This window comes from Delphinus delphis, chromosome 2 (genome assembly GCF_949987515.2).
Source record: "Delphinus delphis chromosome 2, mDelDel1.2, whole genome shotgun sequence".
Classification (NCBI taxonomy): domain Eukaryota; kingdom Metazoa; phylum Chordata; class Mammalia; order Artiodactyla; family Delphinidae; genus Delphinus; species Delphinus delphis.
In genome coordinates, this window is record NC_082684.1 from 91,309,510 (window position 1) to 91,334,313 (window position 24,804).

The 24,804-nt window shown below is 33.2% G+C and overlaps 1 protein-coding gene across 1 annotated transcript in view; it reads right to left on the reverse strand.

Moving 5' to 3' along the window:
• Positions 1-24,804, reverse strand: part of MYEF2 (myelin expression factor 2) — a 32,434-nt gene that overhangs the window by 2,843 nt on the left and 4,787 nt on the right. The window contains exons 2-15 of the mRNA XM_060005186.1: positions 23,982-24,190; positions 22,698-22,750; positions 21,470-21,477; positions 21,273-21,366; positions 17,083-17,274; positions 16,231-16,384; positions 15,643-15,692; positions 15,460-15,523; positions 10,091-10,192; positions 8,520-8,570; positions 8,156-8,224; positions 7,753-7,851; positions 5,417-5,625; positions 5,286-5,337 (exon numbers count right to left, since the gene is read on the reverse strand). Coding sequence (XP_059861169.1) covers positions 5,286-5,337; positions 5,417-5,625; positions 7,753-7,851; positions 8,156-8,224; positions 8,520-8,570; positions 10,091-10,192; positions 15,460-15,523; positions 15,643-15,692; positions 16,231-16,384; positions 17,083-17,274; positions 21,273-21,366; positions 21,470-21,477; positions 22,698-22,750; positions 23,982-24,190 — 1,406 coding nt within the window. The remainder of the gene's footprint in view (positions 1-5,285; positions 5,338-5,416; positions 5,626-7,752; positions 7,852-8,155; positions 8,225-8,519; positions 8,571-10,090; positions 10,193-15,459; positions 15,524-15,642; positions 15,693-16,230; positions 16,385-17,082; positions 17,275-21,272; positions 21,367-21,469; positions 21,478-22,697; positions 22,751-23,981; positions 24,191-24,804) is intronic.

Below are 24,804 nucleotides of genomic sequence, written 5' to 3' on the forward strand. Positions count from 1 at the left end.
TATGTTCACTGCAGCACTATTTACAACAGCCAAGATATGGAAGCCACCCAAGCACGCACTAATCAGCCATAAAAAAGAATGAAATCTTGCCATTTGCAACAACATGGATGAACCCAGAGGGTATTATATGCTAATAAGTCACAGAAAGATAAATACTGTATAATTTCACTTATATGTGGACTCTAAAAACCAAAAGAAATGAACGTAACAAAACAGAAACAGTTATACAGAGAACAAACAGGTGGCTGTCTGAGTGGAGGGGGCTGGAGAGAAGAAAGAAATAGTAAACGAAGATTAAGAGGTACAAACTTCCAATTGCAAAATAAATGAGTCACGGGTATGAAAAGTACAATGTGAGGAATATAGTCAGTAACTATGTAATATCTTTTTATGGTGATATATTGTAACTGGATTTATCGTGATGATCATTTGAAAAGTACGGAAATATCGAATCACTATATTGTGTAACAGGAACTAACATAGGGTTGTAGGTCAATTATACTTCAAAAGCAAAGAAACAAACTCATAGAAAAAAAAAGAGATCATTTTGTAGTTACTAGAGGCGGCAGGTGGAGTGGAGAGGGGAAACTGGAGGAAGGGAGTCAAAAGGTACAAACTTCGAGTTATAAGATAAATAAGTACTAGGGATGTAATGTACAACATGGTAAGTGCTGAGTGTTACATATTAAAGTTGTTAAGAGAGTAAATCCTAAGAGCTCTCATCACAAGGAAAATCTTTTTTTCTATCTCTTTAATTTTGTATCTGTGGGATGATGGATGTTCACTGAACTTCTTGTGATAACCATTTTATATGTGTAAGTCAAATCATTATGCTGTACACCTTAAAATTATACAGTGCTATATGTCGATTCTATCTCAACGAAACTGGAAGAAAAAAATTTAAAAAAATACAGAAATCACATTTTCTAACGAACACCATAAAATGAAACTGGAGACTATATATATATTTTTTTAAAGCTTTAAAGACAAATGCAGAGCAATTTCCAGAGTCACAGTCCTCTTAGTATCTCAAATGCTGGGACCTGAAAAAAAAAGCAAGTTTAATTAAAGAAGCATACCTTGGTAAATGGGAGCACTTTACAGTGATTTTGAAGAGGACTGTGGAGAATTTTCAAGAGCTTTTAAGGTTAAATGTTCTTCATTATCCTAAATTTATCTGTTTTTCTTAACATAAGTATCCCACCATAGGTTTATTAGCAATACTAAGGTTCACTCAAGCAAGAAATCTTCAAAACTTCAAAGGAAAATATGTAATAATCTCTTGCAAAATCCGTTAATCTCCCAGGACAAGTTTCTCTTTTTTTCTCTTAAATTTCCTCTCTTTTTAGGAATCATGACTCAAACCCCCAAATTCCTGACCTCACAGTGATCTCAAGGCTTTTCTAGCTGACAAGGTCTATCAGCTAAGATACTTGAACCTTCTTACAGTTTGGACACTCAGGTTTATAGAGAAAGTAACTTATAGATACTTGTTTCACGGTTAGATTGCCCCAAAAAACCCCTAGGTATAGAACTAGAAAGTTCTGTTTTCTAACTTTCTTCTTAATCCCATAAAAACACCAACTGAGATATATTCTTTTCTAAAGATAAATAATTGAGGAGAAAAAAATTTAGTTTTAATTAATTAAAATCAGACTTCTCTGGTTTTGTACATGCTCCGAGGACTCTTAAATGACTGAAATATCTACTGATCTTGTGTGATTCCAAGAAAAACAAAATAGGGCTGCTATTTTAGCAACAGTATAAAAGAGTATGCAATGAGAAATCAGTATTACAGTAATCAAAAATACTGCTGTTACACATACTAACTACAAAAAATGACTCTCCTGCAATATAAGAAACCTTTCTGCTTTATTTAACTCAGCCTATTAAGTAATCTTGTGGGGTATACTCTGGAAAATGATGATGTAAAAGCATATCTAAAAACTGACCAAATTAAAGCATAAATAAATAAATAAATGGTTTAATAAAACCTACTTCCAAAGTACAGCTGTAACATAACCACAGGACAAGAAAGCAAAATCAGATATTCTACAAGAAACTATAATTATGATATGGGGGACAAAAAACAAAGTTTGAGTGTTTCTTTACAAACAAAAGAAAGTGACTATCTATGAATATTCTTCATATATTGTTTTTACTCTTACTGCATTATTTTTACTGTTATTTTAATCTAGAGTCCACTAGCCATGCTTGAAGCACCATGTGTTTTAGTAAATAAAATCCACCACAAGTCTCCATTTTCTATGCAGGTAACAGGTAGCATACTGATGTAAAAAATGAGAATAATGGAAACCTGTGGAACAACGTTATATTTGGTATGGTTTATAGCAGAAATAATTAAGAATGGGCTTTCCTTGCTCTGCAGTTCTAAAACACACTAAGCCAGAGTATAGTTAAAGTGTACAGACAATATGGAAGTTTGAAAAACTACACCTATTTGACTTCATTAACACAACCTGAACTAATGCGGGGTCCAACTCTGAATGGGTTAGTTATTTATACTCAGTCTTCTTAAAAATGTGTATTGAGGAATTACATATAGCAAAATAAAAGAAGATCTACTTTACTATACTCACTTCCTTCTCATCTTGTTATATTTGGGGATATATGAATACATTTTTTCCTGAATTATACCTGCTAAGGAAATGTTGTATTGAGGGTTATTTAACTCATACTCCAACATTTTCTCGATCTTTGTAATTGCCCCACCAAGGACAATTAACCACTCTAGACATCTAATAATCAGAGGGCTTGCTGATGGGCCATTTACTAGCAGTTACTGTCTAGAGGAGAGCATGGAGTACCACTAGACTCCTACTAAGAAGTAATCAAGAGAATATACTTACTCACCTTGGGCTCAGGGGGTTAAAAAAATAGCAAAAAACTGACTTCTACTGTGAAAAGGGGCACTACTGGCTTGGAGCAGGTTAAAAAGAAACTTTCCATTCTAAGAAAGAAAAGCTAAGATTTGAAAATAAATAAAGTGATGTGTGGCAGAAAAACAGATGGTTCAGTTCATACAAGCCAGATAATTTCCATAGTTGTCAATAGCTGGACACTTAATTCTATAAATTATTACTGTAACTTATCTTCCTTTCCATCAATGTAAGTTCAAGGTTAAAAACAGGAAGATGGTAGGAAATTATTTACTATGGTATTACCTTAATATAAATCTGAAAGTCAAAAGCTTTTACAATTAGAATTGAGAAAACAAAACCAAAAAGCATTACTCTCATGATATAATAAAGACTGATCAAAAAGGGACATAAAAATAGAGCTAAAATAACAGAGTTAAGCACTTTATTTTATTGGCTAAAATGTTGTACAGATTTTTTAAATGTAGATTTGGGGACTAGTTTTTCCTTTTAAAAAATGTTTTTGAATTGTTGATGTCCTTCTGTCAAAACAATGCCAGCAACAAGTATAGAAGCCCACCAAAAGACCTCAAATTTGCTGCAAGCCTTGCTCATATCTAATCTTGAAAGGAAATCTGCCTACGTACAAGGAAACAGTCAACTCAGTGTTGGTCACATTTTCACTAATGTCATTTGTTTGCCCCACATTGTTCTTTATCTTGTTTCATTTCTACTTTTTAAAATAAAGTCATATGTCATCTGGAGATTCTTCTTCACTGAAACTACAACAGCAGGGATTATCTGTACTTGCTGCCACCGCTCCTCATTTGATGGATCTCACTAAGGCCGTAATATGCTCATTTCCCCTGTAGCCTATGGGATTCACGGGTAGATGCTGCTTACTCATCCTGGTAGATCTCCTTACTCCTACAAAGACTACCAACACCTCAAAACAACTTGATAATTCTGCTTTCTCTTAGTAGCAACTATTTACTAGTTGACTTGTTTACAACAACTTTTTTATCAATAAAAATTATCTTTCTCTTCTTTGAATAAAATGTAAATAAATATAAATTAAAAGATGATCAACAAAAAGGAGCCACTAGAACATTGTAGACAGATCCACACTGTATGTTCTTTGAGGGCAGGGGTAATATCTTACTTTCTTCCCCTTTCTAATCCTAATGATGAGCAGACTACCAAAAATACAATATTTGTAGATTTACTTAATAAATAACCAAATAAATGAATGAAGATCTTTTCAGAATGCTTAACTCATTCATAACATTTAATAAACTCCTACTATACGTGCAGAGGCAACGAAATGTGCTAGAATAAACAGATGATGGTTCTTGCCCTCAAGAGCCTCCATCTGGGAGGGAAGAAAACATGTGAACAGATTACCACAAGAAAAGTTAGGTATAAAGTACTCTGAGAACACATTAGAGAACAGTTTCCAGAAGGATCACTTTGATCCCCTGTGACAGTGGCTACAAAGGTTACTTTTGTGGGAGAACACTAAACTTATCCCCTTCATGATCTCCAGAAATTAAAGATATATTCCAAATACTCTTAACTTTCCATTAACTCTCAAAGGTTGAATATACCACTTTTACTTAGCTATTTTTCATCATTATATCCCACCGACATAGTTGTACTATTAATACTCTCTGGGTTACCATGCAATAGCAAAAAAAAATGAGCAGGACATCTGTTACTTTGTTCTACTCATACTTAATCCCTCATCATTACAAAAAAAGGCCCTCTTTTAAAAGTAATAAACCACCTAATCATCTACAGACCTAATGAATATATTACGGTCGTATAGGTAGTATCATTATAGCCAAGAACAGTTTATAAAAGGAACAGAAGGGCCGCCAGAATGTACCTGTCTAAGGCATTCTAGGCAGTGGGTTCTACGCTATCAGCTAAGTTTCCTTTATTGTATAGGTGACAGAGTGCGCAGAACGGGTCTCATCTATTAACTCCATATCACTTGGATGTCAGCATTTCATTGGGTCATGTTGACAAAGCACTGTACTACATTATAAACAAAGAAATACATATACCATTCGTTAGTATTTCCCACATAAAAAACATCCTTTTAAATTCAAGCAATGATGATATAGTAACCATTTAAAAATCAGGTAATAAAATAAGCCCTTTCTTTATCCACAGGAGACAATGACAGACTGTACTCTAAAACTTGTTATTTAGTAGTAATTTGCACTGCTGTACGTCAGAGGATAGCAAAATAATTCATTTCTTTGAAGTGGAATTAAACCTGTCATACTACCCAGGAATAAGCATCTGGACAGGTAAAGGTCTAAGCAGTATTTAAAAGTTTAAAATCAATTTTTCCTCCATAATCAATATCAATATATCTACAGTCATTGGCATACTTACCACACTGACTGAATTTCTCTTTTAGTTTCTGCCAAGTCAAGTCAAAAGGCAGCTAGAATGAAAAAAGGTATTAGTAACAGATATACAAGGAAAAAAATAATTTTAAGTATACTTTACATTTAGTTGCTTACATTTCTGACAAATATCTGGTTGCCTTTGGAGCCTATTCTGTCTCTCATTCCGCTTCCCATAGGACCTGATAAAAATCCTCGATCCATATCGATGCTCCTTTCCAGTATAGCTCCTATACCTGGTCCCATTCTATCAAAGCTGGAACTCATCCGATCCAGTCCCATCCCCATTCCTCCAGTCACACTGTTCATGCCACCCATTCCACCACCTGGATTTTCAAGAAGGGAAGGGAGGATTTGGGAGTTTGGTGTTTTTGTTTTAAGAACAGAAGGAAAAGGAGAAGGAAGAGGAAGGAGAGAAAGAGGAGGGAGAGAATCATTTTTGAGAAAGAAAGAGAGAAAAATTAATTCATTTATGTAATTAGACAATGTATAAATAAAATTATTTTTATACACACAATATAACAATCTTCCAAGGAACAGATTTTAATTTTGTATATATTCAGTTAGTTGAATGTTAATGGCTAACTGAATCTGTTCATACTATTATACATATACATTTCTAAAAAATTATATCCTGATCATAAAACATAAGTTATATAAATTTTCTATCAATGACTTTATTCATTAATGTTATAGTAGTTTGTATCCTCACTTTTATCTTTTAATAATACCAAGCTTAGTAATTGTTAGAACAAAGACATATGGGGTAAATTCAAATAATTACAACTACAACATATCAACTGTTGCTCTCATACTGTCCTCCATAATATTCTTTTCCTAGCTTACCTTTCACCTCAGTATCTTGTTTTGTATACAATTGCTCTTTTCATATCAATTCAATTTTCAATAACCACAGAAAAAGCTAACTTTTAGTCTCTATGTTATACAGAACTTGTGGAGATAACAACAAAAACTGGAATCACACTCTTTTAGCCAGAGCTTAAAAATCTAGCTTGTAGCTCGTACCCACTTGATTCTTATACATTGAGTCCCCTTTAACTATTCCAATCCTACTCTTTCTCAATCGTATCCTTTTTTCTCGTACCTAATATCCCCACTCTAAAAATTAACATCACCCTCAAATTGGCTTTCTGTGAATAACATATATAAAATTAGGGGAACAGAAGTATAAACACTGAGGTGAAAAAGGAAGGTAGGGAAGTTATGATTAACAGGAAAATGGCCAAGGCCGAAAAGATGATGAAAAGAAGGAATAAAATGAGAAGCAAGGTACAATGGAAGTATCTTCAGCTGACAAGATTTTTTTAACTCACTCTTAGAAGAGTTCAAGTAGACTTTGTTTCCTATTTGTGAGATTTCAATCAATTAAAGGAAGTCGGTAACTATGGAGAGCTCACATAGACATGGTTCAGTAAGCAACATGGGTCAAAAACTAAGCCTTGTGTTAAGGGTTAATATAAGGCCTAAAACGTACTAGTGGAAACAGAGGGAAGAAATTTGGCATTCCCCAGTTTTGCAACAATAGTACTCTTGATTCTATCAAAGAAAAGGTTTAAGAAGCAAGGAAATAAGCATTTCTTTTAACCTTGCCCTCAACCTCAGGAGGTCTCCAGAAGTGTTAGATCTGAGGCGATTCACCTGCGTTTACCAAAAGACACAATATTTTTTCACAAATGAAATAAGCTAGTCTCCAACAGCAGTTATAGAGAATAAGCAAAGAAACAGAGTTGGTGCTAAAGCTAATGTTGTTCGTGACATATGATCAGAAAAAGCCCCAGATTCTTTAGTTGGAATAAAGGTTCTTGAATTGGGTGACAGTTAACACATATTCTGGTGTTAGTTTAGAAATGTCAAAGAAGTAAAATTCAAAGTTAGTTAAGAAATTTCCAACAGCAATAAAACAGTAAAGCTCAATAAATATCAAAGTTTCTCTAAATTATGACAAGTCATATCAACATATAAGAACAAAGTATTACAATACTACAGTAACTACTCTTGCAAAGTTTTTTGCAAGTATTCAAATATTACTGTAAAATTCTAGTAAAATTTAAACCTACTTATTCCAGATCCTACTGGACCCATGTTAGAAGCTCCTATTCTTCCTGCAAACCCTCCAATCATTGCACTGCCTAAACAAGGATGGAAAGATAATATACTAATTAATTTAAATAATCATACTTTAAAATTCCCAAGGTATTATGCTCTCAGAAGATGTACAATAACTGAAAAGTATAAAGTCTTCTACAAATAGGGTTCAAATATGTAAGACACTGAAAAAGAGAGCTAGTACATTAAAACCTCTGAAGTATTTTTCTTCAAGTAATAAATTGCACGAAACATTATAAATTTCTAATTTTTCATACAAAAAAAGACAGCCAAACTTCGAAAAAATACAACCTGCAAAAAGAAAAGAAGTAAACAGCCAGCCCTACCAAGTCTACCAAAGGAATCTCCAAAGCCTCGATTTATTCCAATATCACCACGTCCAAAATCTCTCTCCATGCTACTAGTCATCGCACCACGGTATAGCTCTGAAAAGATTATGCAACAAATTAACCCTTTTTCAAGTATTATCAATAAACAGTAATCCATTTAGGAACTTATTGAAACTAAACTGTAATGACAGCAAAAGCCACAATACAAGAAGTCCATGATTTACCCAACCTACTTCACATGCCACAGATATCCCAGTTCCGCTCTGCCTGTCCCTACCCCTGGTGCCCATACATCCTCTGAAAACATCTACAGTATCCATTCCTAAGTAAAGGGGGGACATTTTTAATAATGGAGAAAATGAAATGTAGTATACACATCCCACTATATACATTTACCTACCTCCCATTCGACCAACTCCTCCAAATCCTCCCATGCTACTCATTGCTTCCAGACCACCAAACCCAATTCCTATGGAATAAAGGTTAAGTTTGAGATCTGTCAGTTATATAGCTGAAAGGTATATTTTGTAAATATTAAGTCTCATCAGTAAGCTCTTCATTCACCCTACCTTGTGCAACTGCTTCTTAACACATCACCTTCCATATCCCTTAAGTATGTACCAGGCTCAATTTCTGCTAGCAGCCTTTAGGACGTGAGCCAACAATAAACCATGACTTTTGTTTCCCTTGGAATTCTCAACATAGTTTCTAACTTACTAAACATGGTGATGGGTACATACAAGAAAACAAATGCATATACATACCTCCTCCAATTCTATTCATTCCTCCAAAACCTGGACCATCCATTCCCATACCTCAAATAAAATACACAGTATGTACTTTCAGTAAATCTTATTTTAATGACTAAAGAATGACATAATGCAACACAGCAAAATAGATACCAATTGTCTAGTCACAGTGGAATACTAGAGAAGCAGCAGGGCACAGATGGGACGGTTTAAAGTGCTATGCCACAGCAGGTGTCTAATCATGAGTCTTCAAAAAGGCCTCTTTGAATATTTATTAGACAAGAAAACAAAATTCACTGGTCATACTCACATTCAGTTAGAGAATATCTAGGACTAGGTAATCGTTCATTTTTTTTTTCAGCTCAGACACACAAATATCACTACAGCAGACTGAGAGATCAGGTCAGAAAGTAAGGACTCCTTTAAACATGGCAGCTAAGGGAGCAGTAAAAAATGAAAGAATAAAAATAGTATGTGTTTAGGAGGGTAGAGGGCCTAAGAGTAAGGGAGAAGATTTCCATCTGTTTAGACCATAATGATTACCATAACTACCCTCACAATTTAAAATGTAACTATAGCATCTCAACAAAAATAGAAACCAGATAGCATTAATTAGTCCATCAATTAAAACAGCAATTCTCAAAATATGGTCTAAGGACCTTTCAGGGTTCAATAGGTCAAAACTCCTTCATTATCCAAATAACACTAAGATATTGACTGTTTTACTCTCATTTTCTCATGAGTATAAGGTGGAATTTTCCAGAAACTACATGATAGATGACACTGTAACAAACTGAATGCAAAAGCAGATACAAGAGCATGACTGTCTTGCATTAAGCCAAACATTAAAGAGATGTACAAAAAGGTGAAATAATATCACTCTTCTCACTAATTTTTGTATTGGAAAATACAATTTATTTTCTTAAAAATTACATTTATTTTAACACATAATGTGTTTATCATTGTTATCTTAAATAAATATGTAAATTTTTTTAAATTTCTAAGTTTTAATTTCAAATACAGTAAATACTGACAAATATAACCACATAAGCAAAAGCACTTTGGGGTCCTCAACAAATTTTAAGAGTATAAAAGGGTTCTGAAATCAAAAAGTTTAAAAATCAATCTTCAAACATAAACTGTAGGTTAGTCTACGTGAATAGCCAAACAGCTATCTGAAAAGCTACCCTCCCAACTAGATATTCAAATTTAAATTGCGTATATGGTAGTATTTCAGCCATTCCACAGATACTGTATATCCATGATACACAAGGCATAGACTATATTGAATATTCTCCTTCTACCTTAAAGACAATTCAAAATCTAAAAGGCTAAAGGCTAGCTAAAAGTGCTAAAAGGCTAGCTGTAACGTGGCTGCCCTCAGAGGAACCCTCCTGACCTTCTGTTCAACCTCTTTCACGTTCTCTGCTCTCAAAGGTTTCATTCCTTTTTCAGACTAAAGTAACATCTTAAATATTCAACTATAAACTACAGTCCTTTAAATATTATTACAAACTAGTAAATATAAGCTTTACAATGTAGCAAATGTATCATTTAAAAAGAAACAATAAAGTTAGAATACTCACCACTTGGACCTAAATTCCCCATTACACCACCTATGTTCAACTGGCTGGCACTAATAGGCTGTCCACCTGGACCAAGTCCCATTCCAATGCCTCCAAGACCACCTAAAACACAAATAAGAATATTATTACAAACTCTTATATGATCAACTAACTGGCACTGAAAAAATTTTTAAAGCTATATGCCTGTAGTAGTATTTCTAAAATTTCGCAAATTTGTAAATAAGAGCACCACAGTTCTTGTTTTCATTGGAATGCAGCACATTGAAGCCTCACTATAATATCATTTACTAATGAGAAGTGTTTTATGAAGCAGATCCATCTTATATCCCAGTTAAAGGCATACTGAAAAAGAGCAATGAAATACCAAGAGGATTTTGAACCACCTTATAAATGACATACATATCTGAAAATAAGAATCTTGCTTGAATCTGTAGACCCTCTTAAAACCTAGGAATTACTTTTCAGATGGTTCAAATCAAACTAAAAAGTCAACAAACATGAAAACATTGAATAAAGCAAACATTATATTACCTAGTTTTATCACTGAAATAAATATTTATATAAACAAATATATTTATTTATATTTATATGGTATTTTAATTTATTTATATACTATGGTATACAGTGTTTTCACATCTATTTTTTTTTTTAACATCTTTATTGGGGTATAATTGCTTTACAATGGTGTGTTAGTTTCTGCTTTATAACAAAGTGAATCAGTTATATATATACATATGTTCCCATATCTCTTCCCTCTTGCGTCTCCCTCCCTCCCACCCTCCCTATCCCACCCCTCCAGGCTGTCACAAAGCACCGAGCCAATATCCCTGTGCCATGCGGCTGCCTCCCACTAGCTATCTACCTTACTACGTTTGTTAGTGTGTATATGTCCATGACTCTCTCTCGCCCTGTCACAGCTCACCCTTCCCCCGTTTTCACATCTATTATCCACAGATGAGGTAATTTTTGAGACCGTTAAGTTACTTGTACAATGCCATTTAACTACGTGATTAAGCTAAGACTAGAATTCAAGTTTTCTGTCTCTAAATCCAGTATTCTTTTTACTTTCTCTCTTAAACTAAGTTCACTGAAAAGAGACTGTAAGAAGACAATCTGATGACTTAAAGACAGTGGGAACTGTTTTATTCTACTAAATCTGAGTTTGACTTAAAAGTTCTTGCTAGTCAATGTAGCAATTAGTAAGTGGTAAGGGCTGAGAAAACCATATACTATATATGTATTTTTAAAAAGAGTACAGAAGCATGTCGTGTTAAATTGGAGAAAGATCAATGTGACCTGGTAAAAGAAATATCTTTTTTAGCTCAGTCCCTAGAAATGGTTCAAAGCAATAGCACACTTCACTATCAACAATGCTCATGTCTACACCTAAAACTCTTACTTTCTTCTCTGATATCATTCTTCACTAAAAGGAACCAGGCCTCTTTGAAAGTAGGCCAATCTCATGTCTTTGAACAAGAAAAATCTTCATGGATCTGGGAAATCCCATTCTCACCAGAAAGTAATAGCAGAGGCATAGGAAATGAGAGGTCCCCTCTTGCCAAGTTATAATAATTTGAGAAAAAGAAGTGGGGGGGTTGGGGAGAAAGGCAAAAAATAGGGAGGTTAATAATAATTAACTTAACTAAAACAACAAACTGATTCTGTTAAAGTCTATGAGTTCATATTACATCTCAATAGAAAAGAGTACATAAAACCATAAATCTTAAAAAGAACAGATATAAAAGTATGAATGTAATTTTTAAATCTAAATAAATTGAAAAGTACTAACAGTGGAAAATAAATCGAAAGCCCCTACTTTATAAAACCAGGATATTAAAAGATGACACCCTGAGTGATAAGGAAGGGCAGGAAAGGACTGCCCTACAAAGGGAGAACAGGTAATATTCAAAGACATGTAAGCTGAGAATTTATTTTAAAAAACTGAATTCTCAATTGTGAAAGCCCAATAAACAGTAATCCACATCCACACTGTAGTAAAACTGCATGCCAAAGATAAAGATCTTAAAATCAGCTACATGAAGAGCACAGCTTATCTATAAAGAAAGGACAGTTCAACTGATAGCTGACTCGATAGCAAACATAGAAGCCAGTAGACTGGAATATTTTTAAAGTGTTGAGAGAAAATAAGTACCTTAAACTATATAACCAGTGAAACTATCTTTGAAGACATTTATAGACAAACCAAAATTAAGAGAATTTACTAGCAACAGATACTCATTGAAAGAGCTTTTAAAATATATGCTTCGGGGGAAAAAATAGTGCCAGGGTCTATGAAAGCAGATGATAAGTAATAATAATGCCTAATTTGTGGGATTGGAAGCAAAGCAATATATAACTAAAACATTGAGCAATAATAGCATATAATTCGGTAGGAAAGTGATTAGAATTAGAGCATTCAAAGGTCATTCTACTATTGAGAATAACTATATTAACTTCAGACTTTATATAGGCATATTAAAATATCCAGGATAACCACCAAAAGAGAAAGATAGGAGAAAAATAAATATAAACATTTGTAAAACACAGAAAAATAAAACACATAATAAGATAATGGGAATTAATCCAAATAAATCTACAAATGTGAATAAACAAAACAAAGCTGTTGTATCTCCATTACTATTAGACAAGTGACTTAAAGGTAGTTACTAAGTATGAAATCACTCTATAATGATAAAATCTTGATTCACTAAGAAAATATATCAGTTCTAAACCTGCATGCACCTACTGAATTAGTTTCAAAATAGTTCAAGTAAAAACAAGAAAAAATATGCAAATTCATCATTATAGCAGGGGATTTTACCATAAACTTATCTCAGTAATTGATAGCACAAGCAGACAAAATTACTAGCAGAGATATAATTTAAATGATTAACAAACTTGATTTAATGGACATATACAGAACAGTATACTGCACACCTGAAGTATTTATTAAAATGTATCATATATTAGGCCACAATGCAAAGTCCAAATTAATTAATTGATTCCAAGGAATCACAGAGACCATCTTCTATGACCACACTGTTAAGTTAGAAGTTAGTAAGAAAAAAAGTATACATTTGGAAATTCAAAAATATATGACTTAGAAAGAAATCATAATGGCAATTTAATAAAAATTAAATCACAATAAAGACACTCTATAGCAAAACTTGTATATAGTGGCCAAATTTATAGTCATAACTACTTGTATTAAAAAAGAGGCTGCAAATTAGTGAAGTACACATTCAACTTAAGGAGTTAGGACAAAAATAAGAGACTAAACCCAAAGAAATAGAGAAGGAAATAAAACTAAGAGAATAAATTAAAATATAAAAAATGGAATTCACTTCTTTGAAAGCACTAATAAAACTGACAAATCTCTAAGAAAACCTGACTAAGGGGGCTTCCCTGGTGGCACAGTGGTTAAGAATCCGCCTGCCAATGTAGGGGACACGGCCTCGAGCCCTGGTCCGGGAAGATTCCACGTGCTGCGGAGCAACAAAGTCCGTGCACCACAACTACTGGGCCTGTGCTCTAGAGCCCGCGAGCCACAACTACTGAGCCCACACGCCACAACTACTGAAGTCTGCGCGCCTATAGCCTGTGCTCTGCAACAAGAGAAGACACGGCAATCAGAAGCCCACGCACCGCAACAAAGAGTAGCCCCCCCGCTCACCGCAACTAGAGAAAGCCCATGCGCAGCAGTGAAGACCCAACGCAGCAAAAAAAAAATAAATTTAAAAAAAAAAGATAAAAAGAGAAATTGCAAACCACTGGAATTTAAAAAAGAACTATGGATGTGGCAAAAATTTAGAGACTATTTTATGCCAATAAACCTGAAGATGAGGAAAAACGGTAAAATTCTCAGAAAAGTAGAAATTACAATTGAGTCAAGAAGCAATAGGAAATATGAACAATAAATAGTTAAAAATCTTCCCACAAACAATAAAACAAGGCCAGACAGTTTTACAAATAATTTCTAGCAAACATTGAGAACGTATTATTCTAAGAGAAAAAGAACAAAACACTCCTCAACTTAGTATTGTTTCTAATAACAGAAAATTAGAATAACCTAAAAAATATATATGTAAAATGTGGTATTAGCAGTTAAAATAAAGGAACTAGAGCTACAATCTATCAAACATAAATGAATCTCAGAAACAATGTTAAACCAAAATCAGCAAGTTGCAGAATAATAGGCACAATATAATTTCACTCACACCAAATTTTAAATCCAGCAAAACAATTTCATATAATGTTTATGGATGTATAAATGTGTGATCAAATTATTAAAACCTAAATGATAAACACTGTATTCATAAGTTGTTTCCTCTAGGTAAGGTATCTAGTGGGAGGTGGTAGGGGAGAAGAATCTTTACCTGTAAAATTTTATTTTAAAGAAAAATCACCTAAAACAAATATGGTCTACACAGCTACACGAGTGATTTTATATTTGTATATTTTAAATATTTTATGGAAAAAAAACTTTAATAATAACCAGAGAAAATACAACAAAAAGTAAGAACACAAGGTAGTATTTACTGAGTGCTTACATTATGCCAGAACTGTTCTAAGTGCTTTACATATACTATATATTAATTCATGTAATGCTCATGCCAACCCCATGAAGTAGGTACTATCAAGCATCCTCATTTTGAACATGGGGTATTGAGACACAGATGTTAAGTACATCATATTGCTGTTTTATAATCCTTTGGAAAACAATTTGATAATACTGATCAATAAGCATACCTGAAAACCTGTAAATCTACATCAAGATATCTATCTTAAGGAAATAACCAAAAACATGCCAAAGATTTGTATACAAAAAGAAAGAAAAAGAGAAAACTCTATTGGTGATTAAAGGGAAAATGTTAGAATACCTACAATATACATAACAGTGAAATAGTTACGGAGCATCCATATGATAGATTATCAACAGCCAATAAATTCTGGAAAGAATTTTTAACATAGACTAATGTTTTTGTTAAACAAAAAAATAGAAAATTATTTATATGGTAGTTCTCCACTGTGTAAAAAAATACACCTAGAAGGAAAGACTGGAAGGAAATGCACAAAAATGTTATAATGGAGGTTACTTATGGGTGGTAAAATCACAACGATTTTTTTTCCCCCTCACATATAAGCTTAACAAATTTTTTAGTATATATTGCTTTTATAATCAGGAAAAACTACAAAAAGAAAGAAAAGTGTCTGTCACATAGAATCAATTATGCCAAACTAGCTCCATAACTCCAAACACCAAACTGTGGGCAACTTGGGAAGTAGGCACAAAAATAAAGTTTTGCTTAGCATATCATGAAATTGAAAAAGAATAGTCTGTATTACTTCTAATAATAGCTTTTACTTACGTGGTAATTGTGGTGTTTTACTATCATGTGAACGGAAGTCTTCATGAGGGACAGACTTGTCATCCTAATTGCAAAAAAGTTTATTATATGGTTAATATATAATTAAAAAGATCTGTAACATAGAAGAGAGCAGATAAAACATTTGAAGAGGTTGGAGAGTTGAAGTGATATACAGGAACTCACCATTTTCACATGCATAGGTCTATCAAACAAAAACTGCCCATTGAACATAGCTGTTGGTTCAGTCAAGGAAAGCCAGTTAGGCAACTATGAAATTATACTTGAACACAAACACATTTTTAATAATCATATTTAGCATCAGACTATCTCTAATATTTTAAAAAACATCCTTAGTATTTTACTTATTTGTATTAGTCTCTTCCGCATACTCAAAAATCTTCAGTTCTTTGCTTTATAGTTTTATTTTATAAATATCTTTAATTCAACCACTGCAAAAAGAAAATTAACAAGGCTTCATTTAAAGCAACTGTATTAACGTACAATGAATTACATTACTGTCAACAGCATGTATACAATTAGTTGTGGTAGGAAGAGAAAGTAGAAAAAAGTTCATACCAGGCCTATACAATATGGCTAATTCAAGTTTTAAGAGTGACTTTAGTACTTGGACATAGTAAAGGTTTTATGTGCTGGAGACCAAATTCTAATACATATTTCTAAGCCAGGCAACCTTAAATTCCATAATCCCCACAAAACGGTATCAAACTTCTTCAACCTTATTAAATAATGCTAAAGTGTAAATCAGGATACAAATTGCTTGAACTGCTTCAATTGCTTGTTCAAAAGTGACTGTGCCCATTCCTCTGCTCTTGCCATCTTTGTCTTCTTTAATATCTGCCCGCTTTACAGTTCCAGCTATGCTGAACACTTCCTTTAGCTTCTTCCAACCAACTTTGAAGTCAAGCTTAATATAAAATTATATAAAGTTACACACCTATTAACTCCTCTCCCCACTTATAAATAATACAAGTCTTTTCTAAACTCTCAAAAAGATAAAGAACTATAATTCTTGTTAAACAGTATATCAATAGTATTCACGTAGAAACATCTTAAATTATTAAAGATCGGTTAAGCTACATCTACATTGTTCCTTACCCTTATTTTTTTTAATTCCCAAAACAGTCTCTCAGAGCTGCTCAATCCTGTTTTGTACATTTGAAACTTTCATATCTATTTTTACTGACAGAAATTCAGATTTTGGAAAGTATGGTTGATATCACTGACTTCCAAAAGCTTAGAACAAATGACAAACCAACTACAACATGCACATTCACAAATATCAAGTATCAAAGCTAAAGAAAGAAATCCATTTACCAATATGAACAAAAATCACATATAATGTAAGTACATAATTTCAAGAACTGCTTAAGTGTTTATAAATTCCACAGTTCCGTTTTAAAAAATCCTAAATACTTGTATTTACACTCTGACCTTATATTTATGGACTTAAATTGGGTTTGAGTTTACAATAATTACTGTTTTGCTTAGTTAAAAACAAGCAAAATGTTCTATAAACCTATGACCCATTCATCTAATTAAATAATCTCATGATTAGAACTAAATATCTGAATGGCAAATTTTTAGAGTAAAGCTTAAACTTACATTAGCAACAAAAATTGTGGAACCAAGTCTACCAGCCTGCAAATTACTGATAACCTCAGGAGGAATGTTTGGATTATTGAGAATGGAAGGTGGTAAATTCATCAATCCCGATCCCATGTCGGGTACATGTCCTCCTGGAAATGATCCTCCTGTTCGTTGCAGTGCCCTACGAGCATTTTCTCCATCAGGATCCTATAACACACAGTGAATGTTAAATGCCACCAGATACATCAGTAAGTCTATATCACTAAAATAACAACTTCAAATTCTACAGCAGCTATCCCAACTGGCTCAAATTAGTGGCCCTCTTGAAGAGTGAGCTTTTTTCTCATCCAGAGAATTCAGTCCCATAAAAACCTGTGGATAGACAAGAGATTTCAGTCTCCAGGGATGTCAATTAAATATCTCTTTCCAATCACTAAAGTCACTTAAGAACTTGAAATTAGTTTAATTTTGCCCTCATACAGGTATACAAGTATATGGCACACACACATAAATCCACATAACTCAAAGAGGAACAAAATACTTACTGTGACTCTTATTCCCACCACTATATGCCCAATGTAATGACAAATTCATACTAACTCAAAGCTTTCAACAGAAGAACAGCCTGTTATAAAACCCAGGAATACTGGGGTAGAGGGGAACTGTTATAATGTGGAAATTTCATTCCCGAACAAAATACAATTATCCACTTTCCAACCTCTTTCCATCCTCAACAATGATTATGATCTGAGATGGAAGGAGAAGGGACATAAAGAAAGGCATGAAGAATGGTACTAAACATTGTTTGGTTTTTGTTTTAAGTTCGTTGACTTTTAAGAGAAATATGCTGCCTTTAAACAAAGCAAAAAAGGCAAGCTTAAACATACTTCTCACTCATCTCAGTAAGTAGAGTACAAAAAACAAACAAAAACCAAATAAACACACAGATAGACTATCATCTGCAATACCAAATGATTATGATATATGTAACCATCAACTCTACTCTGCTGGCCTCCATCTGGGAATACTAATAGAAAGAAAGTTGGATGACTTTAATAAATTTTCTAGGAAGGCTGGAAAATAGAAGGTGAAGTGAATGTAAGAATAAAGGTATTCTGGCATCCAATGTATTCCATCACCATGAAGAAATAAAAAGAAATACAAAAGCAAAGAAATTAATGTTTTGAAGAATGCTATAAAACTCTTTTAAGTTAATAAATAAATGCTTCAGGTCTAAGGTTTCAAAATCTTGCACAAATACAAAACTTAGAATAGTGGTTACCTATGGGGGAAGGAGGAGGACATAGCAGGGAAGATGCTTCATGAACCATTACGATAGTCAGATTGTTTGTCCTTTACATCTTAACATTAATAAAACATTGTTATATTTTGATTTTTTAGGTATGATATGTATATAAACATATATACACACAAAAATATAAACACACATGTAAAACATATATAAAATACAAATTATGTAAAACCACCTACTATGTAGCATGATTTTCATTCCTCTTTTCTCCTTAGATGTCAGCCTGCCAGTCACTGCCTGCCACTGCTATGAGAGGGCCTCTAATAAGTTTACAACTGCTACTAAACCTCACTTAATTAAATTTAAAAATGCAATTCTAATATCTGTTAATGAATATCGGAAATATACTTTTCCCTAGACTCGAACTAGTATTTCTCAGCACTGACCCCAGCCACCCATGTGAAAATCAGATAATTCCAAGAAAGGGACCTTTAGAGATATTAATCCGAAAAAGTTAACTGAATAAAGAACACCTCATCATTTAGCCAGGCCAAACTCAACCATTTTTCTCTTTAGGAAGTAAAAACTGGGAGTATCCTATATCAACTTGGATCACATAACTCTATTATAGGGTCTCTGAAATATTACTGAGGATCTACAATGTGTTAAAACTTAAAAGAACACAAACAATACGGGCTTGGCCTTTAGCATCCAATAAACTTTTTTTCCAGTTAAAAAAAGACACAGAATCTATAATACTTGTCTTTTTTTTTTTTTTTTTTGGCCACACTGTGAGCCTCGTGGGATCTTAGTTCCCCAACTAGGAACTGAACCCCAGCCCTCGGCAGTGAGACCACAGAGTCCTAACCACTGGACTGCCAGGAAATTCCATATAACACTGGTCATTTGAAGAGGAATAGGAAACATCATAAAAAAGCAAGTCATAATTCTCAAAATAATAATTTCCCAAATGGTGGCTATTCTACAAATGTCACCCTTATGGGAAATTATTAGGGTATCAGCACATTTCTGGAAAACTGGTCCTGGCTTATGCATAAAAATTACCAAATAAATGGCTGGCACAGATTACAACAGTCTAAACTTTCTCTACCAATTTTCTACGTCTCAGTCAAAATATTTAAAAAGAAAGGAAAGAATAAGCCCCTAGGCTCAAATAGAATTAGAGAAATTCAGAAGCTGACTCCAATAAAGGGATATGGGATACCTGTATTTGTTGACAGCATGGCCTTTAATTTTAAGCTATTATCATCTCATATCCAGGAACAAGAGACCAAGGACCAGTAACACTCCCACCTTGGGCAGGAATAACAACAATCAAAATTATTATTACAGGGACTTCCCTGGTGGCACAGTGATTAAGAATCCATCTGCTAATGCAGGGGACACAGGTTTGAGCCCTGGTCCAGGAAGATCCCACATGCCGCACAGCAACTAAGCCGGTGTGCCACAACTACTGAGCCTGTGCACTAGAGCCCGCGAGCCACAACTACTGAGCCCAAGTGCCACAACAACTGAAGCCCGTGCACCTAGAGCCTGTGCTCCACAACAAGAGAAGCCTCTGCAATAAGAAGCCCGTGTACTGCAATGAAGAGAACCCCCCACTAGCCGCAACTAGAGAAAGCCCACGCAAAGCAACAAAAACCCAATGCAGCGAAAATAAATTAATTTTTTTAAGTTAAAAAAATTATTATTACAGCTAACATTTATTATGTAGTTACAATATTTTCAGCACTGTGCTAAGTGCTTTATATAATTCTAACAAATATGTAACATTTATTGTTTTATATATATTAACTCTTTGAGTCCTCATAACACTATCAGACAGATTCTAGTATCATACCCATTTTAGTGATAAGAAAACAGAGAAGTTAAGTAATTTGCCCTGGGTCAGATTCTCTGATGCCAGAGCCTGAGTTTTTTTAATCCTCATAAATGTATCTCCATTTAATCCTCATAAAAACCCTAACTAGGTAAGTATTATCTGTATACTATTATAATTACTAAGGTTTAGACAATAACTCAACTAAGTACACAGCTAGAAAGTGATAGATCTGGGACTCAAACCAATACCATACTAAATTAAATTGTGACTGACAGTACTGCTCTACAATGATTTGCATCCATGTTGGTGGAAACTCTTCAGGGACCCAAAGTTACATCCTCTATCATTTTTTACTATAGACTTTAGCAAGGATATATACCTATGTGGTCTGTGATCAACTATTCAGTAAGATCAACAATATGAACTAAAGAAAGACATGAAAATGACTTCTATTCAAGTTAATCATTTCCAAGGTAAATTACACCTAACTGTAAACAGGTTTTCATGTATCTTCTAATCATTTTTTTGTCAACATATTTATACACTGTTTCATACAACGGGAACATCTCCACTTTAAAGGTTTCCAAGTTCCAGTTATAAATTTCACTAACCGATTTATTACTTTTCTTAAATTTTAATCTGGCATAGTTTCAGGTTAATTTTATTAAAAGTGAGTATCAATTTTATTCAAATCCATAAGGTATTTGCATTATTAAGCAAACTTTAATTATCAACAAGAATATCTACAATATTTCTTAAATCTAATAACAGTCTAAAAACTGAAAATGTTTATACCAAGTATAAACTTGGTATAAAAAAGTCAGCACCTTAAGTTTGTCATCTTTAAATTTCTGTGTCCTGTAATTTTTTAAAATCATACACCCCTGCTTATAATAACTTGGAACAAATCATATACATAGGATACTGCTTAAGGGCAAATAGGAAAATCATGTACAAGCAAAACTATCATCAATTATATAATGCTTTAGTAAGCATCTACTCTTTAAAAAAAATGCTGTAATCAGATAAATAACCTTACTAGATGAATCCAAACAAGACATGTCCTTATAATTCAAATGTTTAAATTATTCCAAATATAAGAAATCTTACCTCTTTGATATTCAAGGGTCTTCCGCTAAGATCATATTTGTTCATAGTTTCTAGTGCTTTCTTGACAAATTCTTCATCTTTGAATTCAACCACACTTAATGGGGAAAAAATTTATAGGAAATGTTTATGTACTAAGATTTTTTTCCAATCATAAGTTTAAATTTGACTTAAGATACATAAAAAAAGAAAATTCTTACCCACAACCCTATATCCAGGTAGATTTGTCAATATATGCAAAAGAAAAAAAGTTCTGGATCAGTAGACGAAGTTAATGGCAGATTCTAACATTTAAATCATTAAAAATCAATAATACAATCATTCTTTGTCTTTCAGACCTCCAGAATGTAACAGGCACGTGACCACAAATTTTCTGTAAATTTTCAGATCTATCTATTTAAGATTGTAGAATCTAGCATCTAACAAGTTTGGAGCACATTTTTACTTTTAGATGCTTCTTCTTTAAAACTAAAGTAATGTCATCCCACAAATTCAATCAAAAGTAACTCAAGGAAGTAACTGAAGGCTCTCAAATACCTATCTTTACATTGTTATGAATATTTTTGAAAGATATATGGTACACAAATAATTTTTAATGTAAAATTTTCAATTTTATTAAAATCAAAATAGGAAATATTAATCTAATGTTAAAGTTCTCAAAACTGGCTGCACACAATTTAATAGCATCCAGTTGTAAGTATATTAAAAAAAGAACTATACTAAAGAAACAAATTAGTAGAATCATTTTTTATATAATTCCTTGTCAATATTACTGTTCAAAGTGCCATTTGAATGTGATGACAAAGTTTTTATTTCTCATGCACCCAACTGGTTTTTGCTAGTATAATTAAACATTGTTAAAAAGCTTTCCATTATATTCCTCAATATATTGCTTTCTTGCTAAAATTCAAAATCTACTATCAACCAATTCCTTCTATGTCAATTTAATCATCAATGTTATTCATACCAATTGGTCAGAGCACTGCCTTTTATGTAGTCCTGCAGGCTACCAAATTAGGCTCTTCAGTGCAAGTTTCAAATGTACATTCTGAATTAACACCTTTAAGCTATAGGCCTCTCATAGAACTCTTAGGAAATATTATCAATTCAGTGATTTTTAAAATATCCTTAAAGACATCAAAACACAACAAAAAATATCCTATATTAAAATCTATTGGCTAAGAAGCATTACCTTAGAGCATTAGAAAAGTGAACGCCCTTTATGAGCATTTACAAAACCCATCCCTTCAAGGCAGCTAGTTTGGTTTGTATAAGTGTCAGACTTGCTAGTATAAAGCCTCAAATCTTTCATAATAAAGTAAAGCAAAATGAAACTTAAGTTTCCAAAAACTGGTACAAGTATTATACAAAAAGTAAACTGCTGAGGAACTTTTAAACCTCAAGCAGATGATTGCCCACAGCACTTACCCTTGATTTTCCTTCCGCATCCTTAAAGAGCTCCACGTATGTAACCTCACCAACTACATAAGACATACAAAAGGAAGATACCAAGAAACAATACATTTAAACACCAATATCTTGCTTTACTGCACACCTGTGCACAACTCTACAGAAAAGCACCTATTATTCACCAACAATCAAAACCAGACCAACATACCTCCTGTCAATGGCTATGTAAATTTAACTAATTTTCAGAAATGTACATCATCCACATTCTCTAAAAAAGCTAACAACCATATTAACCTAATTCATGCTACAGATCATATTTTGGCCAGCATGATATAGTTGGTGAACAAATGCACATATACATACAAATGGTCCCTTAGCCTATCATATTAAAAACATCAACATTAGCACTTTTCAAATAACTTTGGTCGCCTACACACAACAGCTGTTTTAAGGTGACTTTCTACCTGAATGTCTTCAATCTTGTTTGCCGTCAGTAAACTAAATTTACAAGTCATGCTTCACAGCAAGCCACACACTTTCTAAATAAAGTCAATGAATAAAACCAATCAAATAGTTGTCACCTTACAACAGATACACCAATGCAAAATTTTTTTTATTTATTAGAAGAGATCAGCCTCAAAACCAAGTAAGTAGTTTGCAGGACTGTTGAAACTCAATTTTTCAAGAGATAACAAAACTAACTTTTACAAGATCAAGTATTAAAAATATTTTTCCCCAAAATCAACCATGTATATAAAATGAAGGTTTTCAGGTTATTCTGAAAACAAAACTGCAACAGCAGTAACACAATTTTAATATAGAACTGCAGAGACAGCATCATGGCATTCATGACAATGCAAACAAAATGAATTCCACAGCCAGATTCCAGACTCCACCAGGATAATAACAAAACAGCTTTTGGAAAAAAAAAATCAGACCTTATTATTCATACGTTAACACGCTAAATATATTGCTTACCTAATGCAATAGGCCTTTAAAAAGCTATAAAAACTTCAACTAGACAAAGCAATCACTTTAACAAAATTCTTGGTGGCATGCATATGCTGGTTCGCTACTACCCCACTAAAATGGCAAAAAAAAAAAAAAAAAAAAAACTTCATTTATCCGTACTACCTTGTAATGAAATTGTGTCAAGTGAAAGAAGAGGAAAAGATTAATTTATGTGTCAAAAAAATCATTTTTTTGAGTCTGTGTGGCTAAAAGGAATAAAAAAAAGTTTGCTTAGCTCCCTCTCATTCTATAGGAAAATTATCCAACAATGGGTTTCTCAAAAATAGTTACCTTTTTCTCTCATTAGATCTTTAATGGCTTGCCATTTCATGTCATATGGGATGTTGCTAATAAAAACTCTGTTACGATTTGGACCCTTCTTTTCTCCAGTGCCTGAGTTCTTATCTTTTGAATAAGGATGAAATCTGTTGGCTTTCTTATTTCCTGTAGATTTTTCTTTTAATTCAGATTTCTCTTCTTTGACCGATTCATCATTCTCCCTGTAAATTAAAAATAAAACAAAAAACAGAACAACAAAAAGAAAACCTCAGCAGGGCTTCCATAATGTAAGTCTACGTTAAATAAATATTTCATATTTATCATTTCACTTCACAAAATTCTCCCCTAAGTTAGACCTCAGCAAAGCAGCTGGAGACTCAGCCTACTGGCTTTGAAATTACTCAATGCCTTTTCAAAGCAATGATTTGGGCATATTACCAAAGTTCTCATTTAACAACCCTCCTTTTATTCTGTATTAAATAGCTGCAGCATTCAAACAAACCTAGTTTTTCCCATCATACTACTTAATAAACGTTGTTAGAACCTGACAAGAGGGTAAAATGGGTGATTTTATTCCTAGAGTATATTAAAACTTCCACCTTTAATGGAGAATTAACTTTCTGGGCCTCATTCAGAACTCTACAAAAATTAATTTACAAAATGAGACCCAGAAAAAGTTTCTCTCTTAAAGGTTAATGGTTTCCTCCCAAAACTTTCCTCTTCCACTGCGTTAAGAACATAATTAAAACATAATTTTATCTATATACTCCCATACAACTCTCATAATTTATGTCTCTTCCCAAATTGGTCAACATAGAAAAATGATAAGGTATCC